The sequence below is a fragment of the Lipophrys pholis genome (assembly GCF_963383615.2).
Source record: "Lipophrys pholis genome assembly, chromosome: 4".
Classification (NCBI taxonomy): Eukaryota; Metazoa; Chordata; class Actinopteri; order Blenniiformes; family Blenniidae; genus Lipophrys; species Lipophrys pholis.
The window spans coordinates 12,632,909-12,651,886 of NC_137637.1; the positions used below are offsets into that span (position 1 = coordinate 12,632,909).

At 40.8% G+C, this 18,978-nt stretch overlaps 1 protein-coding gene across 1 annotated transcript in view; it reads left to right on the top strand.

Annotated features, from left to right (window-relative positions):
* Positions 1-18,978, top strand: part of itpr1b (inositol 1,4,5-trisphosphate receptor, type 1b) — a gene marked incomplete at its 5' end in the record, with an annotated part of 108,091 nt that overhangs the window by 40,613 nt on the left and 48,500 nt on the right. The window contains 6 exons of the mRNA XM_080461820.1: positions 345-465; positions 612-796; positions 4,338-4,486; positions 7,216-7,327; positions 9,636-9,671; positions 17,940-17,987. Of these exons, the coding sequence (XP_080317946.1) occupies positions 345-465; positions 612-796; positions 4,338-4,486; positions 7,216-7,327; positions 9,636-9,671; positions 17,940-17,987 (651 nt within the window). The remainder of the gene's footprint in view (positions 1-344; positions 466-611; positions 797-4,337; positions 4,487-7,215; positions 7,328-9,635; positions 9,672-17,939; positions 17,988-18,978) is intronic.

Genomic DNA, 18,978 nt, shown 5'->3' on the forward strand with positions numbered 1-18,978 from the left:
CAAGATAACTGAGGTATTTATTGTATTCTAGGCGGGGTAGAAATCAGTTGTACTTTTCGTTATCGCAGTTTTGCTGTGTTGTGCTAGAAGTGTGTATGATTATGGGTAGCTGATCTACTGGGCCTGGAGCTTTTGATCCTTCTACCATAGATGCCATAGTGGCCTCACATTGTCATATCTACCACAAATGGCTTTATGGATTCTACCAAGTCACCACAAAGTCACTCTGTAGGTTCTTGAATATATCCAATTCCTCACTCTGTCTATCTATTTTATCTTCCTTCCTTTATTTATTTATTTATTTATTTATTCTATTTCTCATTCTGATTTTGGTTGTCTTACAGACTCGTCAGCCAGTATTTGTGCAGCTGCTTCAGGGAGTGTTCAGGGTTTACCACTGTACCTGGCTCAACCCAGTTCAGAAGGCCTCAGTCGAGGCTTGTATTAAAGTGCTCTCAGACGTAGGTAAGATACTGAAATCTGCCAGTGATGCCAGATGAAAACTAGCCTATGTGGGCTAGTTCTACTCGCTTTCCTTTTACATTACATTTACATTCATCTGTGTTTGTCTTTTAAAAGCATCTAATAAATCTACTTTCTGCCATTTCTAGCCAAGAGCAGAGCGATAGCCATCCCAGTGGACCTGGACAGTCAGGTGAACAACCTGTTTGTCAAGTCCAATAACGTTGTGCAAAAGAGCATCCTCAACTGGAGACTGTCTGCTAAGAACATGTCCAGACGAGACTCCGGCCAGACAACCTGTAAAGATTACAGAAACATCATCGAAAGGCTGCAGGTCAGAAAAACTGCGATGCATTTTCCCCCCTGTGTTGTTGCTTATTTATTTTTTTCTAGCCAGTCCTAATGACTAACTGTTTTTCTTTCAAGCAGGAAAGCTCAGTCAGCATGTAAGAGAAACACAAACCAGCAGAGCAGATTGAAATACAGCAGCAGTAAAAATTAAGCTTTGCTGGAAAGCGGCTGCAAATGTGAATTCAGACGCTCTCGATCCCTCCGTGAATATAGGAGGTCGGTTTATGGTGGGTTAACAGAAGGGCCAGTAATGGCTTCTCTAAAGTCCATTAACCACACATCTGACTGTGGAACAGGACATGAAGTTCCTTCGGTGCTTTTTGTACCCCGGTCAGCCCAGCAGAGAGGAGCTGCAATAAGAAACCTGCAATTACCCCAAAGCACCAAATGCACAGCATGCACATGCAGCTTCTGGCGGATTATTAGATAAGCGGACAACATTTTTGGCAATGCAAATGAAATGCGATAGAAGCATAATTGTTGGAAACACCTTGGCTGAGAGCCTGTGACAGCAGACTAAAAACTACACCGACTCTTCACCAACCTCCGATGTGGTATTACTGAAGTTTAATACAACACACATTTAATAGATCAAGTGATTCAACAGATACGATGACCGTAGATATTTTTTGTGTTTTTTCACTTTTTGAATGGATCAGTTAAAAAAAAAAAAAAAGGCTTGGTGTAATTGGAAGGAAGATTGAAGGTTTTTGTATTTTGGCATGTCGGTTGTGTTTTTAAGAGGGAGCAAATTTAATTAATGATGCTCAGAAGCTTGATGCTCAGAATGCTAAAGGAACATAATATATGATAACCAGGGAAACTGTGCCAGTGTTGGAGCTGCACAATTTACCAAACGGTGGTTAAATGTGGCAGAAGTCAGAACTAAATGTCAAAGAAATGTTACAAAATAAAACCCAACCCAGCCAGTGACACAAGGCTGATGGAAACTGCAGAATCACATGTGATGGGCAAGAAAAGGAGAAAAAAAACAGCTCTCACAGCCGCTATAATTTTGGAGCAGTAACCTTGCAGTGCTATTTGGTAGAACAAGACTTGGAACACAAAGACATCATCATCTACTTAATGGTTCATATTTTTTGCAAATTATATTGTTATTGCAGTATGCATTAAAATGAATCCAATATCTTATATCAACATTTATATGTTCACTTAATATCGTGCAGGAATAGTCATTCTGTTATTAGGACATCCTACAATATCCTACATGTTTTTTTTTTTTTTTACAGATTTAGATTTGATATCAATTTTAACAATCCTGAAAATTGTGAATAATATAAACTATTAAAATGGAGACAATAATGCTTTTTAAAACTTTCTGTAAAATGCAAATAATAAAAAATGCATTTTCTGGTGAGGAATAAATTAGGACACCCCAACATTTATTCCCAACTAAAATGGCTAAACTCAAGGGCAGATGATTAGAACATCGTCCCTGAGCATTTTGAAGGAGGCTTGCTATATTTAAAATTCAAAAATGCAGTCTGGTGTGCTCCTGACTGTTGAATGGAGAGCGAACACCATGGTCAGACACAAAGAGCTGCCTGTTGCCACCAGAAAGAAGATTGTAGCAGCTTATAGGCCTCCTAAGTGATTTAAAAATATCTCAAAACATTTGTAATGAGCCATTCAACTGTCCAGAAAAAATAGTCTACAAGTAGAGGACATTGAAAACAACTGTCCGAGCAAGGTCACCCAGAACGCAAGAGGCTAAAAGAAATTGTCATCGCGGGACGTCCTTATTTCAGTCACAGGAGGTGACACTAGCTATTGGGTGGGTAGGGTGTCCTGACTATTTCCTCAGTTAGAATCTGCATTTTTGTTGTTTACCTACCATTAACTCACTTTCTTATCCAGAAATGAATAAAAATGAGATTAGACACAAATATGTGAACATTTCTTGATAAAGTCCTGAACATTAAATGGGGGTGTCCTCATTTATTCACATGGCTGTAGTCCTGTTCAAGTGTTTCTTCTTGACTCTTAGCATTTGTTCAAAGCATTTCATCCTCTGTAAAATAAAAGGAAGTGGGTTACATGCACTGTAAACTTGGGTTTCTACTGACGCTCGCCTCCAGATTCTAAATCTGACTACCACACTGCAGTTTCCTTCCTCCCTTCTACAGAACCGTTACTCAGCCTTTTATCGTGCATCCTGAATACTCTAAGAAGAAAATAACCACATTCCCTCTGTAAATAAAACACCATTTAAATCTTTTAAACCTCTATGCAATTAAATTGTCTTAGAGACCCTACCATATAGTTTTTTTTTTTTTTTTTTTTTTACTTTTCATTCCTGATGCCTTGATTTTTATTTATTATTTTGTCTTTTAGAAATAATTTACATTGTGAAGTGGAATCTGAAACCACCACAGGCTTATTAAAGCACTCATAAGGTGTTTTTTCTTCTTTTGTTTGTTTCAACGCTGACGAGGTAAAGCTGCCTTTCTTTTCCTGCTCTGGCGGATGATTTTACACGAGGGACTGCCAGCACTTTCTGATGAAAGGCACGATGTGTCCCACATCAGAGTCTGCCTTGTTCAGCCGTGCCCTGTGTGCCTTATTGCCTGTGTTAAACAGGTTGTAACAGTTCAGTGTTGTTCACCATTGTTAATATGCCCAGTGCGACATCACGCTGTGGGAAATAAAACACAGTAAGAATGATTTCATCATCACACTAGTCAAAAAAAACTGGGTTTTCAGTAATAGGCCAAGCTGTCACTCCCTTTTCTGTTGTAATGCATGATTCAGTGTTCACTGGAAGTCTGGAAGGTCACCGACTTGTCTGGTTCGGCTCAAACGCTGTGTCTGCTGACACAGGAAAGAAACATTTAAGAGACGAGCCTAATTTAATTTCACAGTTGTGGTCTTAACTGTAATTGTCTGACGTCATTCCCAGTGTGAGTTCTGTTGTGCAGGTGTGATTTTCTTTCCCTTTAATTGTTCCTTAATCAGCGATCTCATTATACACATTTACTTGTATTCCGAATTGTATTTGTCTAGTGTCAAATTTACTTGATCAGATCCTTACTGTTTCCGATATGTGTTTAACAATGATATGAAGATATTCATAACTACCGGATCGGCAGTAATGTAACTTTACTGCCTTGCTTATCTGAATTAAAAACGTATGTTTTTGCTATTGCAATGTTACGATGGTGCTTTTCACTAAAAAATGCCTCATTTGTATTAAAAAAGAAAAACTTGCCTTTCTTTGTATATTACCGGTGTTTGGTTCATGGTTTGATTTGTTTTGCATGCATGGCACCACAAGTTATGTAGAAAAGATGTCAGTGTGTGAAGTTGGTTGCTCCATAGTTGAATTAGAAACTTCAGGAGAAATAAACACTATAATTGATGTCATTAAGTGATTGAACATCCTATAAAATATTTTTAAATATTTTTTTTCCAGTTTATTGACGGTAAGCTGATGAAGTCATGCTTTTATTTTTCAGAGACCAGAGTTGTGGCCTGACCTCTGCCTTTGTCATTGTGCTCTGTAGGACATCGTGTCTGCGCTGGAGGACCGTTTGAGACCACTGGTCCAAGCCGAGCTCTCGGTGCTGGTAGATGTTCTGCATCGCCCCGAGCTGCTCTTCCCCGAAAACACAGACGCCCGCAAGAAATGTGAAAGTGGAGGATTTATATCAAAGTGAGTGTCCTGCCATGTTGTCTCTCTGTGTACAGAGTATGGGGACTGAGAATCAATTATATTACTGTATTATCTCAGGGCTGTCAAACACATACTTCAGGGGCCACATGCAGGCAAATTTCTTGAGTGGGCCGGACAGGTAAAATAGAGCTATGATAACCTTTAAATTTAAACTTTAAAGTTTTTCTTTGTCGTGGCGCAGAGTACACTTAATGAAAATGTCCATATTTTCCGTGAAACCAAAACGAGGGAGCGTTCTCTCAAAGCCGCATCACCAATATGTCAGCTCGAGTCTCAGTGTTGTCGTCGACTACTCTTAAGAAACGTGTTAATAAAAATCAGTTTTCTTTGAAATGTTTACCATTTGCTCGGTAATTCGGCGGCCAGACTGGAGCCTCTTGCTGGCCGGTTTCGGCCAACGGGGCCATATGTTTGTATATTCTATTGCATTCTTTTGATCATTGTGGCATACTGGAATTACTCTTCAAGACAAAGCTGTCCAAATTACAGCTATGGTCCATTGTTTATTGTGGCCTAAGGCAACATTTAAGTTATAATGGAATATGACCCACAGATGAAACCTGCACTTAACTCTATTGTTCTTCTCAGTTATAACACTGTCTTCTGCTGCTGGCACCCAAAATGGCAGAACCAAAGCAGCACAAGATGGCGGTTGAGTGCAGAACATTGAACTCCATTACATTGTCCCTTCCTGGGTGTGTTTTTGTGGCCCTTTGTGAAAACAGTTGGGACACTCCTTGTTTAAGAATTGGTCGAAAACGCCACAATGTGTTTGGATTTAGGTTTCTTGAATGAGGTAATTCCAGCGGCTATTTTATACGGTCTCTTTTGACGTGAATCTCTGTGTCGGGTTTATCTGATAAACTTGGCCATATTTCCAATGAACATCTCATCCCGACTATGTGAAGGTGGAAAACCTTCTAACAGCAGTGGAGGTTAATGCCACCATCTCTGCCCAATTTACAACATCTTTTCTTTTCCTGCCAAACAAATTCTTAAATCAGACTTCAAAGCATCATGGTCATTCACAGTTGACCTCTTGTGACCTCCCGTGTGACCTCATGTGTCTCCAGTGACCACAATGAAAGTTGTTGGAACACAATGGAGCGCTAATGAGTCACACTCTGGGCCCCCCGAGGGTCATCAACTTTAGGAACTTTTGGGTAACACACCCAAATAGTTGAAATACCTGAGCTCCTACAAAGATAATGCAAGTCGTTAGAACATATTAGAGTGATTCTGCACCTGGGCCTCATAGGTCCTTAACATACGAAACCTTAGATGGCACATTCAAATGGTTTAAATACAGGATTTTAACGCCTCCTCAACATTTAGGGCCCGTTTACACCACAATATTTTCAAGTGAAAACGCAAAACTTTTGATGTATTTTGGATGCCCTTTTACACGACGACGATGCCCGGAGCCGCGCAACTTTTAGAAAACTGCTCCGAAGGTGGAACTTTTTGAGAACGCAACTTCTCTGAGAGTCACTCGTGTTTGCAGGTCGCCTGTCCATATGAATGTCCGTGTATTCACTATTCCTAATGTTTATAGGGTATTGCTCTGTATGTGTGGTGACCGCGCCGACTCGTGGCCTGGCATTGCGAGCTGCAGTATATTGTTTTCATGGTTTCTGCCGTTTCTGTGTAAACGGACTTCAAAACATTGCCGTGTAAAGGCAAAGCTTTTCTGGAACAAAAACGCAGAAACGATCCGTTTTCACCTGAAGGCGTCGTGTAAACGGACCCTTAGTCAGACAGTCTAGTCATGGGAACAACTGGAACTGATGAAGCCACTTGAATAAGAAAACGTCACACACACACACACACACCAGTCGTAAGTCAATTATTACAAACGTGTAGAACCAACTGGACAACCGCCACCATTTGTCTGTGGAAAAACGTTTTACCCCCGTAAGAAAGTCAATCTCCACACATTTAGCTCATCCATACTGTCAGAAGACCTTGTTTGATCTCAAACACAACTGGTTTGAACTTGCCATCGTGTGGGATGTTCTGCCAGGAGTTTGCATATTCTCCCTGTCCCTGCACATACGTACTTGTTATTCAGTCACTCATTCAGAAGAGTCACGGTTTAAACGGAACAACTTTAACTGGAACCTGAACCCAATGTGTATGTAACATTAAAATATGTCTTTGTTTTAAGATTTATGTCAACGGTCTTGGATATATGGATGCCACACACACATCTGCTCGTAAGGTTTAACATTACCTTGTGCTGGATTTCATCTCAGAATAGATTTCAGAGAATCTGGCAGAACAAAGAAGTTCTGCAGGGATTACTTTTCAATTTTATTTTTATTTTATTTTTTTAATTACTTGAACTAACTTCTCAATTGAAATCTTCCCACTGTGGACTCAAGCAGTTTCTTTAAAAATCTAGTTTCATCCCTTCACCAGATTTGGGAAATAACTGTACTATTTACACTTCTCTGTTCATAGAAGATCTATGGTTGCTGCAGTAGTTTTCGCCTGTTTACTGCTGAACAAACTTGCGTTGTTGTTTCAGTTTCGATCTGAAAGACCCTTGGATCTGCTTTCAGGCTTCTGCCTTCCCAATCTGTTGGTCTTGGACTCAAAGAAGAAGCACTGTGTGATGAAAATGAGTTTGTAAAACTCTGTTCAGTTTGGGGAAGCGAGTCTAATTCTGTTTTTCTCTCTCCTCCTCCTTTTGCCCTTTTGAATAGACTGATCAAGCACACTAAGCAGTTACTGGAGGAGAACGAGGAGCGCCTCTGCATCAAAGTGCTGCAGACACTGAGGGAAATGATGACAAAAGACCGAGGCTATGGGGAGAAGGTATGACCCCTTGCGAGTTCCTGTTTCTCCTCATCTGTTTGTAGTTATGACAGAGATTCACCCACGCATGAATTAGGGAAGTGAATAAAAATATGTCTGTGACATTCTATTCCCCACAAAACCGACCGCATTAATAAAAAATAAATAGAAAAAAATGGAAAAAGTCACAAGACTTTGCGGGCTAATTGGTTTCTTTGGGAGCCTCTATTCCACACTCAAGGACTTTATACACATGTATTGATCGACTGCTTTATCCGAAATTGCAGCAGTCAGAACACTTTGTGGATGCGTTTGATTTACTTTGATTGAGATTTTGATTTTTAAATTGTCCTGCAAGAAATTCCCTCATTGCAAACACTTGTCATGTACACTATGAGGGGGATGCATTATTAACAGTATTAACATTATTAACATTAACAATGCGCATGGTCTAACACAGAATCAGTCCTTTACATGTCACTCATGAGCTACTAGTGATCTCTTCTACACACTTATAATGGACGGCATCAAATCTGTTTTCAAACAAGAGATGGATTTTCTCAAATGAATTTCACTTTTGATAAAATGTCAGTTTAAAGTTGCCTCGCAGAGTTTGTGACTGTTGGTAATCAGTGGCGGTTGGTGAGAAACATTCTCGGTGTCGCTGTGCTTTATGAGTTTTATGCACAGCTCCTTTATTTCCTAACTGGACAACCTGATTAATCCAGGTACGCCTGACCTCACTAGTGACGACAGTAATTGTCAGAAACACCTGGAGCACTAGTATCCAACCGTTTAAGGTCAAGTGAACATAAACAGCTGGATGCCAGTGCCTCTATGAAATGGTAATTATTATTTATTGCCAATATTAATGACTTGAGGCATTCTTATACAAAACAGAACTGGCATATTGCACAAACACACGTTTGAATGTAATTTGTATTGTTGTTTTTGAGAAAACACAAATACAAACAGTTATAGAACACACAGCAAGGGGAAGATCCATCTCAAGTAGCATTCTGCTCACACACGTCAATGTGCTCATGTGACTATATATCAGTTCTCTCCTTTGTGATAAAGTTTGAAGATATGCCCCTCCCACATAGGCCTCACTGTTAAAATATAGCTGTGCCGTTTTGACCGAATTTCAGAAAAAAATCTCAAGTTTACGTCTCAGTTTAAATGTGATTCTTTCCATAATGTATATACTGCAAACAACATCCAGGCATTTATAGGAAGTGTGTCTCTTTTCAGACATTTTCTGGTGAGATCTTTTTCGCTTGCTGCTACCAGTGCTCTCAATAAACAGCATGATTTTAAAGTTAAAGCAGATTTTAAAATTAAAAGCTGCTGTCAGGACACCATGGACACTTCTCCAAAATGGAGCCACAGAAGGGGAAAATCCCAAAAGATGTGGAAGTGGTTTACCTCAGTTGTTCCACAGGAGAAATGAGTACTGCAATCGATGCACTAATGTGATCAGAAATACAACCATGAACTGTGTTTTTCAAATGGCAGATCAAGAAAAATACTTTCTGCAACAGGTTTGACAATTTCAACATTTGAGCGAACAACTGAGAAAATGAAGAGCAGATTACATAGTGACATATCCCGCTCTCTCACCCACACATTTGCCTGGGGAGGATGTTTTTATTGCCTTTAAGGCATCAGAATCCACGATGCTGATTGGATATGTTGCTCTGCAAATCTCTGGCTGGCTGTTGTACTGACTGGGCCATTTTCCTGTTGCCCCGGCCGCTCAGCAGAGCTATATGGTTCATACTTTTTTTATATAATATGTTGGGAATTTAAACAAACAATTTACTTGAAATAAATTTTTATTGTTAATTTTATTTAATTTTTTTTAACTTTTAAAATAATCAAAAACACTAGGAGGGAGCAGTGTCCTGTCGCCCTCTATTGCCCGGCCGGCCGCCACTGCCAGGTTAACATTAGATTGAATGCAGTTTTCTGTAGCTCAGAGTTCACTAGCCACACATTTTTAGTAATGAGTCACACCACTGCTGGAGCTCATGTCCAGTTGTGCAATAGTAGTTTTCCTGGTCTGTGCAGGTATACCACTGAACAATATTGTGTGTTTTAAAGGTGTGAAGTCAGTCATGGATCGTGGCCTTCAGCCCTAATATTTGTTTTCAATGTCAATGCCACCTGACAGATGAATTCACATTGATCTGTTTTTGAGCTCTAACACCACAATTTCCACTAACTTTACACGCTGCGTGTCTGTGACCGTCTTCATATTTGCACAGCTTGGACTCACTAATCTAGCTCTACTAACTCTCTGCCCCCTACACTTCTTCTCTTGCAGCTGATTGCCTTTGATGATGAGATGGATGTGGCTGAGGTTGATCATTTTACTTACTACTGTGATGTCCATTTGATTTGTCTCCCACTAACGGCGTAGCCATGCTTGTGCTCCAAGTAGACTCTTCTAGCATCACAATTCCATCTGTGACGTGTGTCGGCAGCTGAGCTCATTCCCTCCCCGCTGTGAGCCTGCTAGGGGCGCTACTGATCATCAAGCAAACATGTAACGTACTGCTGACATGTCCTGCTCGCGTAGTGCTCTATGCTTGCAGTTTATGGAGTACACCCTGTGGGATGGAGGCGTACAGCATATTTCCACTTTACACTAGAGTTTGATGAGTAGAAATTGTCTAAAAAAAATGTTTTTATACTTTAAAAAAAGTATAAAAACAGTCGGCACAATGCCTGAGGAGGCTGGGTCTATTGATCGCCAGAGAATTGAATTACCTGACATCTGCAGTGTAATTTAAAAGCATATAAATCAAAATATCATACACTCATGCTTGAAGCTTTTTAGTGAGGTGTTCCTCCTTTGGATTGCATTTTGTAACATATCTCATTATTGCACTTTACCACACGTTAAATGATTTAATTAGCATTTATCCTATTTAAATTAACATAACACATTGGATTTGGCTCTGTATAAGTTTGAAACATACATAGGATTTTATTATTTACCTCTTGGCTAATTTAGAATACATATAAAATTGTTGTTCAGTATTATAGAATAAGCAACCTTTGTGTGTAAACAGAGTAGAGGCATTTCAGCTACAAACCGAGTTAAATTAAAGTGCAGTTCCTAAAACAAATGCAACCTGAAAAATATACAAATAAACTTTAAGCACACAAAGAAATTTACAGTTGGCAGTAGTGGCAGATCTGACGTGACTGCAGGGGGTGGAAAGAGAAATGTAAAACAGGTTACTCATGATCTGACGTGATCACTGCACAGGCCGGTGTATCTGCTCACCCTCAGATCTCTTACTCTCCTGGAAATAATCCACTTCTAACTTGCTGAGTTTTCAGATGCCGACAACTATTGAGAAACTAGTTTCAAGAGAAAAACACGGCAAAATCATGAGAAGCTCAGTGTGCTCGTCACTTGAAAGAATTGGACCACTTAATCTTCCTCAATCTAATTTTAACATTCTGTTCTCTGCAGATTTGTCACTTCACGTGACCTTTAAAACCTTTTTCTCGGTTTTCTCCTGTGTCGTCATCTTTGTTCATTCATTGAAAATTTACCTTTTAGACTGAACTGTCATTGGTTTTGACGGCAAAAGTAAAACTAAATCATCCGTCTGTTTCACTCTTGAGTTCATAAATGAATTCAACGCACAAGCTTCTGAATAAAACTTGACAATGCCAGGGTATAGTAAATACTGAGAGGAACGTGTGGCCTACCTCTGTCATTAAATACTTCATCCAAGTTGAGGAGCAAGGCGCGTGTAGATCTATAGCGTGGCAGATAGATCCAGTGATTTCATGTTCCAAAAGTAGTTCATCATATGTACTAAAGCAAAGAACATAATGTCACTATCTGGTGTTATCCCAGTGGTGATCCCACTATAAAAACCTGCTGTTCCTAATTTTCTGGTACCTCAGTTTACATGCTGTGCAGCCACCAATGATGGATGGTGGTCAGACAGGGTATTTTCTCTCATAAGCCCTTGGCCACCGTTGCAGGAGCAGGTGTGAGCGTATATATAGCGAGGGGGGGGGGGAAATACTCTCACACAAGAGTCGCAACACACGAGATTGGACTACGTACGGTCATGACTTGTGGCCTTTAAAGAAGTGGACAGAACAGGTTTCTTCTTTCTGTTTGTGATCGTGACTCAGAGGTTCTCGGTGATACTATAAAGAAAGCACGTCTGAAATGTGTGATGACTCAAATATGAAAGGAAATGACCTTTTGTGTCGACGCCTTTTGTGTTGGTCTGATGCATTTTATTTAGAAAACATGTTCCTTATAACTCCCATGTCTACTGGTAGACGCTTTAGATAAGGATCACATTCTCTAGTCTATTTTTAAATCCCCCTGTTTTTGTATATTAATGCTGTCGTGCTTTTGTCTTGAGCTGTTCCGGCTTTCTTCACTCCTGCAACATTCACGCATCTATCTAGATTTCACAAGTTAGCCACTGACCTTTTCACTGCTGCTGGAGGGTTTTTAAAATAATGGGCATTTTTAACACGTTTAAGATCTCACACTGTGTTCATCATTGGATCAACAAAGGGCAGTTAGGCAACGGCTTGATTGTATCTGATTTAAACCATTTAGATACTCTCAATGAAACTGAAGGCACGTGTGCCGATTCTCCTCGTCGCCACCGGGTCGTAATGTAAGAGATTACGTCCTCCTCTGCAGTCACAATGGGTTTTGTCCTTTTCTGCTGCACGTGGATTAGTTGAACTGTATCAGATAACTGATCTCCCCAAAGGATCAAATTTAACAATTTGAAACAAGACAGTTATGTAGAACTCTTTTCCACTGGTTACTAGACTGTCTGGTTTGTTACAATTTCAATAGAGATTTAATTTTTTATGTTAAAATGTTGATGTTAAAACCATAATGATGTAAATACTTAACGGTGACCTATTCTGTGTATATTTCTGTTCTTGCAAGCAAAACAATTTCTTTGGGATTTTGCTTCTAATCCTTGAATTATACACAAGCTTTATTGATTATTAAATAAATCTAAATTATGACTATAAACTGTGACATGATGTGAATCAGGTGTTTGTTTGTTTTGTTTTTTGCTTCCATCATGATCTATTGTCTGAATAAAACTTCTCAATAGCAATTTATTCAGTTTATTTATCCCTGGAACACAGGGTTGTCCAATCTGGCCACCAAACCACCGAGCAGATACTACAAATTTCACTGTAATTTTCCATAGTAATTTTTTGGTTTAAAAAATAAAATACAGACATTTTCATCATGTATACTATGCGCCACAACAAAAAAGAAACTTTATATTTTAAGTTTAAAGGTTATTACGGCACTATTTTACCTGGTCCAGCCCACTCAAGATGAAACTAGGCAGAACGTGGCTCCTGAACTAACTGAAATGTGTTTGACTGCTCTAACCGTTACCACCCGATTTTAAAATCTCACAGGTCAGCGTTGTGGGTCCCTGAGCAAATCTCTTAACCCCGAAAAGCTCGGGTTTTGTCAGTAAGCTCATCTGGTGTAAAAAGCGTGCCATTCCAAACCTGTGGATCACATGATGTGCTGAGTCGACCCCAAACAGGAGCGGCCAGAAGCCGCCCTTCTATACCTTTCACTTTCATTATGTATAAATGTGCAATAAACTGAACCTTTATAGCAACTAAATTTGGTCTCACCTTGTGGGTTAGACCACTGAAATGGTCAGCATTTTAAGTTGTGGTTTGATTAAAAAAGAAAAAAGAAAGAAATAGTGAAGGCTCCTACTTGATCTAGCATTGGGGGTTTTTTTTGGAGCTTTTTCACTTCACATCCCCTCTCAGTTTTGTGGATTATAACAAGGTAATTTGCACCAAAAGTAGAAATTAAGTTCATTTATAAACAAGTGGATTTGAGTGAGACTTCAGCACCACGTGTGTTTACTTCCAGGTTGGTAGCTGAAGTTGTGAATTTCATCAAAGCAGAGTAGACTTCGGAGCGGGAGATTTTGCGCTGGCAGGATTGTTGACGCCGAGCAGAGGAAAGCAGGCCAGTGGTACGAGAGCCACTTAAACAATACTGTGGCGAGCGCGAGAGAAGTGGACGGTGATGTTAGGTGGGGAAGTGGAGAAAGAGTTGGAAAGGGTCTTTCCAGAGTTGCCAGGAAGCAGCATGCGGTCTGAGTTTCTCTGTTATGTCTCTGTCTTGTGCGCCCTCCTTCCCTCCCTCCCTGTTTGTGCATGTCGTCTCGTACTGAAGCGATGGAAATCCCCGGCTTCCACAAAAACAGGGCTGTTCTCACAGAGCAGCTTTGTGTTTCATCAGCTCCTCCCAGTATCTTCAGAATGCACACACACACTTCCCCCCAACTCCTCAACAGCACATGCTCCATGTCACTCATTCATGCGCTCTCTAGCTTTAACTACAGCATGCGGTGCCCTGACTGACGGCTGGCAGCATGTGTGTTGATATTCAGACGACAAGAAGACAAGGAGGCCAAAACCCTGACTTCCCTTTTGCCACCAGTGACATAAACTACCATTATATCTATTATGTAACCCAAGCGTTGAGCCTGCTGCTCCCCGACCCCCTCAGACACTCTCCCGCCTAAAGATCTCCAGGAATGGCTGCAGCTGTTACTTTCACTAGTGTCTGACAGGCTCTGTGATATTTATCTCTGCCTCACGCCCTGTTCACAGATGAGATTTTACATATTCAGAGGGTGACCAGAGAGCAGGGTAAAGCTGAATGACTTTTCACCCATCATCTCACTCTTCCAGAAATAGAAACCTGCCTGTCAGACTCTGTCGGGCCCGAACATTTGTTTTTCATTCTTTTGGGTGAGATGGAGACGTTGTCTCTCCCATTGGTGGGGAAGCCAGGTTAGCAGACGATGAGGTATAAGAGGGACTATTGCTGTGCAGTGCTAGTGCACTTGTCTTAGTGTGATTCAGTGTGTTTTCAGGCTCTCCAGTGGGCAGCATCGGCCCATCCCTCACTTCAGTAATGGGACCAATCGCTATGTTTGGTGTCAAGTTTCTAGTAATCTATTTCCTCAATTTGTGTTGTGCATTTTCCCCACAACAATCCTTTCACAGACGTGACTCCGATTCCCCTTAAATAAAATGTATTATTATTATTATTAATAATCGGTGCTTTCCAGGACAACCAAAGTCACTATATATTGAACATGTTAAAATACAGTTGGGGGGGGGAAACCCCACACTAATAGCAATAAAAAACATTGAGGCATTTGCACCAGACTGACATTTGCCACTTTACTACTGCCGCTTCGCTCCAAGCTCCTCCAATCACATCACCAGTCGCCACTCCCCTGCATGTTTTCTGCCAAACTGCCTCAGATAGCCTCCTCTTGTCCTCGTTTATCCTCCCGCCTGCTGACGCTGGTGAGCTCTGGAAGCCCAGAGGCTGCTGTGTGTCTTTCCATCAACAGGGGGAGCTGCAGTTGTTTCTCAGCCAGACGCAGATCTGTCCCAGTTTTCTCAGCTCCACGCTGCACGATTCTTGGGCCTCGGCCAGCTCTCCGGCAGCCGTTACATAAGAGCCAACTTCTTCTTTTTTTTTTACCCCTCTGTTTTTCTGGAATTTTAAACTCTCCACTGATGTGTGACCTTCAGTGGTAATTGGCAATAAAAGTGCGACAGGCACGTCTTCCAGGAGACGCTATCAGCAGTGCACTTCGATGCAGACAATGCGGGGGAGACAGAGGGGCACATGGGAAAATTAAGCGTTTGCTCGGAGTGGTGAATGGGCCTGTCGGCCACCAGAGCACCTGTTAATGATTTCAGGTCTGCCTGCTGTAAAGGATGGATTATTATACTAATCCATCCCTTTGGCCTTATTACCAAACTCTTGTTTTCTTTAATCATGTACACTTTCCTTGATTGCTTCCCTGTGAAACCAGGTGAAGCACCTCTCATGCTCCGTCTTCTTGGATTATTTATGTCTGTTTTCTCTTTCGGGGGAAAAAACCTCTTCCTTTAGTTACTTTAAACAGAGAGGCTCTTTTAGTTCCGTGCAGCCCTCAAATTAGATGAAACAGCCTTTCCCGGTCGCTGAACAAGTATGATCTTTTCTGTCACTGTATCTACAAATGCTCTGAATCAGATTATGTGTATTTGTCTGCCACTTCCCCCGCAGACATTTTGATCACAGTTCCCGGGAACACTTGTGGAATTAGAATCACTGATAAGCTGCTGACGATACTTTAGCGTGGCAAAATAAGGTCAAATCATAGTGGTTATCGTAATTCCACTAAATAGAACTAAAGCTACAATCTGAAGTGATTTACAAGCTGTTGGAGTGGAAATCAGTGTGTTGACGTTATGGAGGGTTCGGTGTGGGGAAATTCCTGTCCACTTCCACTATTAATCACCATAAAGCAATGTGACTGGGTCACAGGGGAAGACGTATGCCCATGTTAGGTTGTTGTTTAGTTTCTCGCCATTGCTGCCCCCTCTGCAGTGCGTGCACATACATTTCGTTCTATAGTGTTTGTAATTGAAACGTGTTGTTTGCTTCCTTGCAACTGCCTTGTGTTTTATAGGCATTGAATTTTATTTTAATGTGCCAAGAAAGTATTTATTACCTCACTGTAAATATTTATTTTTAATTCTTTCTTCTTTGGAGCTTCTCATGCAACTTTAAAGTTAAATGTAAAGTTTAGTTTACTTTACTTATCTTCATTTTTTTCAGTTGCTCTCATTATACAACCTAAAATTATTTTCTGCTTGAGTTCTCTTATTTTACATTAAAAAGAAAAATCTGTGTTTCTTTTAGTCTGTTTCATTTATTTTTTTGTTTTTGCTTTTATTATATAGTAACACATCCAACTAAAGTGACTTTTTCTGCTGTTATTACCTCTGAACTACACATACAATCGAAAATTATATGCTTATTTAAGTCTTTCTATTTTATTTTTAACTAATCATTTGTGCCTGTAACATAGACTTTTAGCATTAAATGCTAATTGTTTTTTTTAGTTTGGTTCTTTTACTTAATTTATTTGTTAACCTATATTTTTGGTTTTGAGATTTTTGTTAAACTTTATTAAAACTGTGTTAAAGCGACATGAGAAGTTGTGTTTCAGAATAGTCTCGTCATCAAATGTGATATTTTTTTTTTTTTCCTTCCGTAAAGACAAACTTACGGTAACATGGTTGTCAGAGATCGGCAGCAATACAGCAGGAGCTTATATGCAAGCTATAGAATACTCTGCCGTGTTGCACTGTAACCATCAGTTTGTGGTGAGACGAAAGCATATTCCACCCTATGTTTTTTTTTTAATTTTTTTGCACACACAGCTTTTGCATTCTTGCTGCAACTTAATGCTGCTTATTATACATGCTGTCTTATAAGGCTCATTCCATTAGAACTAATCACATGAGAACTTTTTTTTCTTCTTCTTCCTTGAAAAACAAAAACATAATCGCCACATGTTTTTCCTCTGCTTTAAGTCATTGATGATGTCCGCTCTTGCATGTGAAAGATCCTATGAGTGATACAGCCACGTAGAGAAAGGCTTCTAGGCAGAGTGTTCGTCATTGGAGGCAGAAGTCAGCACAACTAATTTGACATCTTCTAATCTAAACTAACACCATCCTTTTATTTCCAATCAGCTGGCACCTCCACCCGAGCCGGAAGTCCCCGCTGAGGTGTGTTCAAGGCGCATATTGGCCGCTGAATATGAGAAAATCACCTGTTGTGTTTTACACACTTACTCCATCTCGGTGTTAAACTCGTCTGTATCTAAGCAGATGAGAGCCTCCATCCATCCCCATGCATCCCCCCCCCCCCCCCCCCCCCCGTCACTGCTGCCTTTGTGAGAGTCAATAATATGCTGCATATCGGCTCTTGTTGTGCACCACCTCCCACTTCCCTTCTTCCCGCCTTCCTCTTTTCTCTCAGCTCTCTGCTTTTTGAGCAAAGTCCAGTTTCCTGACCTTCTTTCAGTGGAGTGGCGATCAGGGAGGGGGGTGGTGGGAGGTAGAGGGATCACGGGTGAGGTAATTTTCCATGCCAGATTGGTGCTTACTGTATGTGTCAGTAGCTCACAACACCATTATGTAAGACGGGGCTTTTTCTTTTCTTTTTTCTTTTGGGCCTCTTTCTCGTGGCTTGTGTTTCTGCCCTTCCAGCAGCTTGTCATTCTCTCCTGTAAATAATTTAGGCGCTTCTGCAGCTGTGACTGTAAAGTAATGAGAGACTTGCCACATGCGACAGAGTAGAAAGTTTGAAATGTCCCACACTGGACTGCGTGGGCATGTCGACACTGCAGAAGGAAAAAAAATGCCTTGACAGGAAGTTTTATATATCAGAAAGCAACTATTAAAAAGCTAATTATGTAGGTAGAAGATGTTTTGTAATGACTTCTCAGTCCTCCCTTGCATGAAGCCTTGCATGACTTTGACTCGACCTCACATCTTCTCCGACACAAACCACTTCCCTCTTAACTGCATGATTGAATCTGCTCTCAATTTCCTGCATGTTTGAGAAAGTAACTAATTTGCACTGTATTAACGCCCTATTTTCTTTTCTGGTTAACCCCCCACCCCTACCCCCAAACCTTTTTTTCCCCCCTTTACTTATTTCTTATATTTTTTACGCTTTCTGCTAACTCACCTCACCTTTAAGGAGCTTGATCCCAACCAGCCACTGAAGCAACTGGAGGATCAAAGGAGGGTAGGTACAGAGTTTAGTTTCGCTGTGGTCTGGTCCTGGCTGTTGCGATGGCCTCACCGTCGCACCGCTTCCACTGCCCCGCCCCCACCCCCTGCTCGCTTTATAACACGTAACATGTGAGGAACATCAGCAGGGGCACGTTAACGCCAGTTCCCCTCCTCGTCGTCGACGTCCCACAAAGTTTTGTTTTTTTTGTTTGTTTTTTGCACAGAGGGTTCCAGCAGCTGACAGTGCTGCTGTGATTTATACCGAGACGACGTAGCTTCATGTCAGCATATGTTAAGAAGCGAGAGGGCACAGTGTCACCTTTGAACATCGCTCGCCGAGGTCAGAAGTCTCGGGTCAAATAAATCTTTTATGTCTGTTTTTCAAAAGATTGCCAGCTTATTTATTGGAGCGAGGGGGGGACGGGGGGGGGGGGGGACGGCTCAGATGCTGGTTACAGACAAAAAAACAACAGTTCAGTTTACAAAAACAACTTTTATTTCCTGTTTATTTGTAACCTTGCAATAGCCTTTTGGGACCCTGCTCTGTCTTCCTCTCTCTTTGCTTTTAGCTACTGTATCTATCCCTAATGTGTTATCCTAGGCTTTCCAGTGAGATAAAATTAAAAAAGCAAATCACAGAAAAAGAAGAATTTCACCTCAAGTTCCAAGAGAATTGTCATATTTTCAGTGTGTGACTCACCAGTGGGTTACACATTATCTTTTTATTAGCATCATGGAGCAGAGTTCAGAAGTGCAACTGATAATTCAGAACCGTGGTCAGTGTCCTGGGGTCAATGAGTGCATTTTTGAGCACCTATCAGCCAGAACATTATGCAGACTAAAAAAGAATGTTTTCTTTTTTGTGGTATCTGTTAGTTGGTTGAGTTTGACAACTGTTGAACAAAAATGAGCTTCAGTTCAGATGGCTCGACAAGAGTCAAAGTATCTGTAAAACTGGGGAGTGGTCCATATCTAGAAAAAGTGCTCCAAGAAATGAAGAGTGG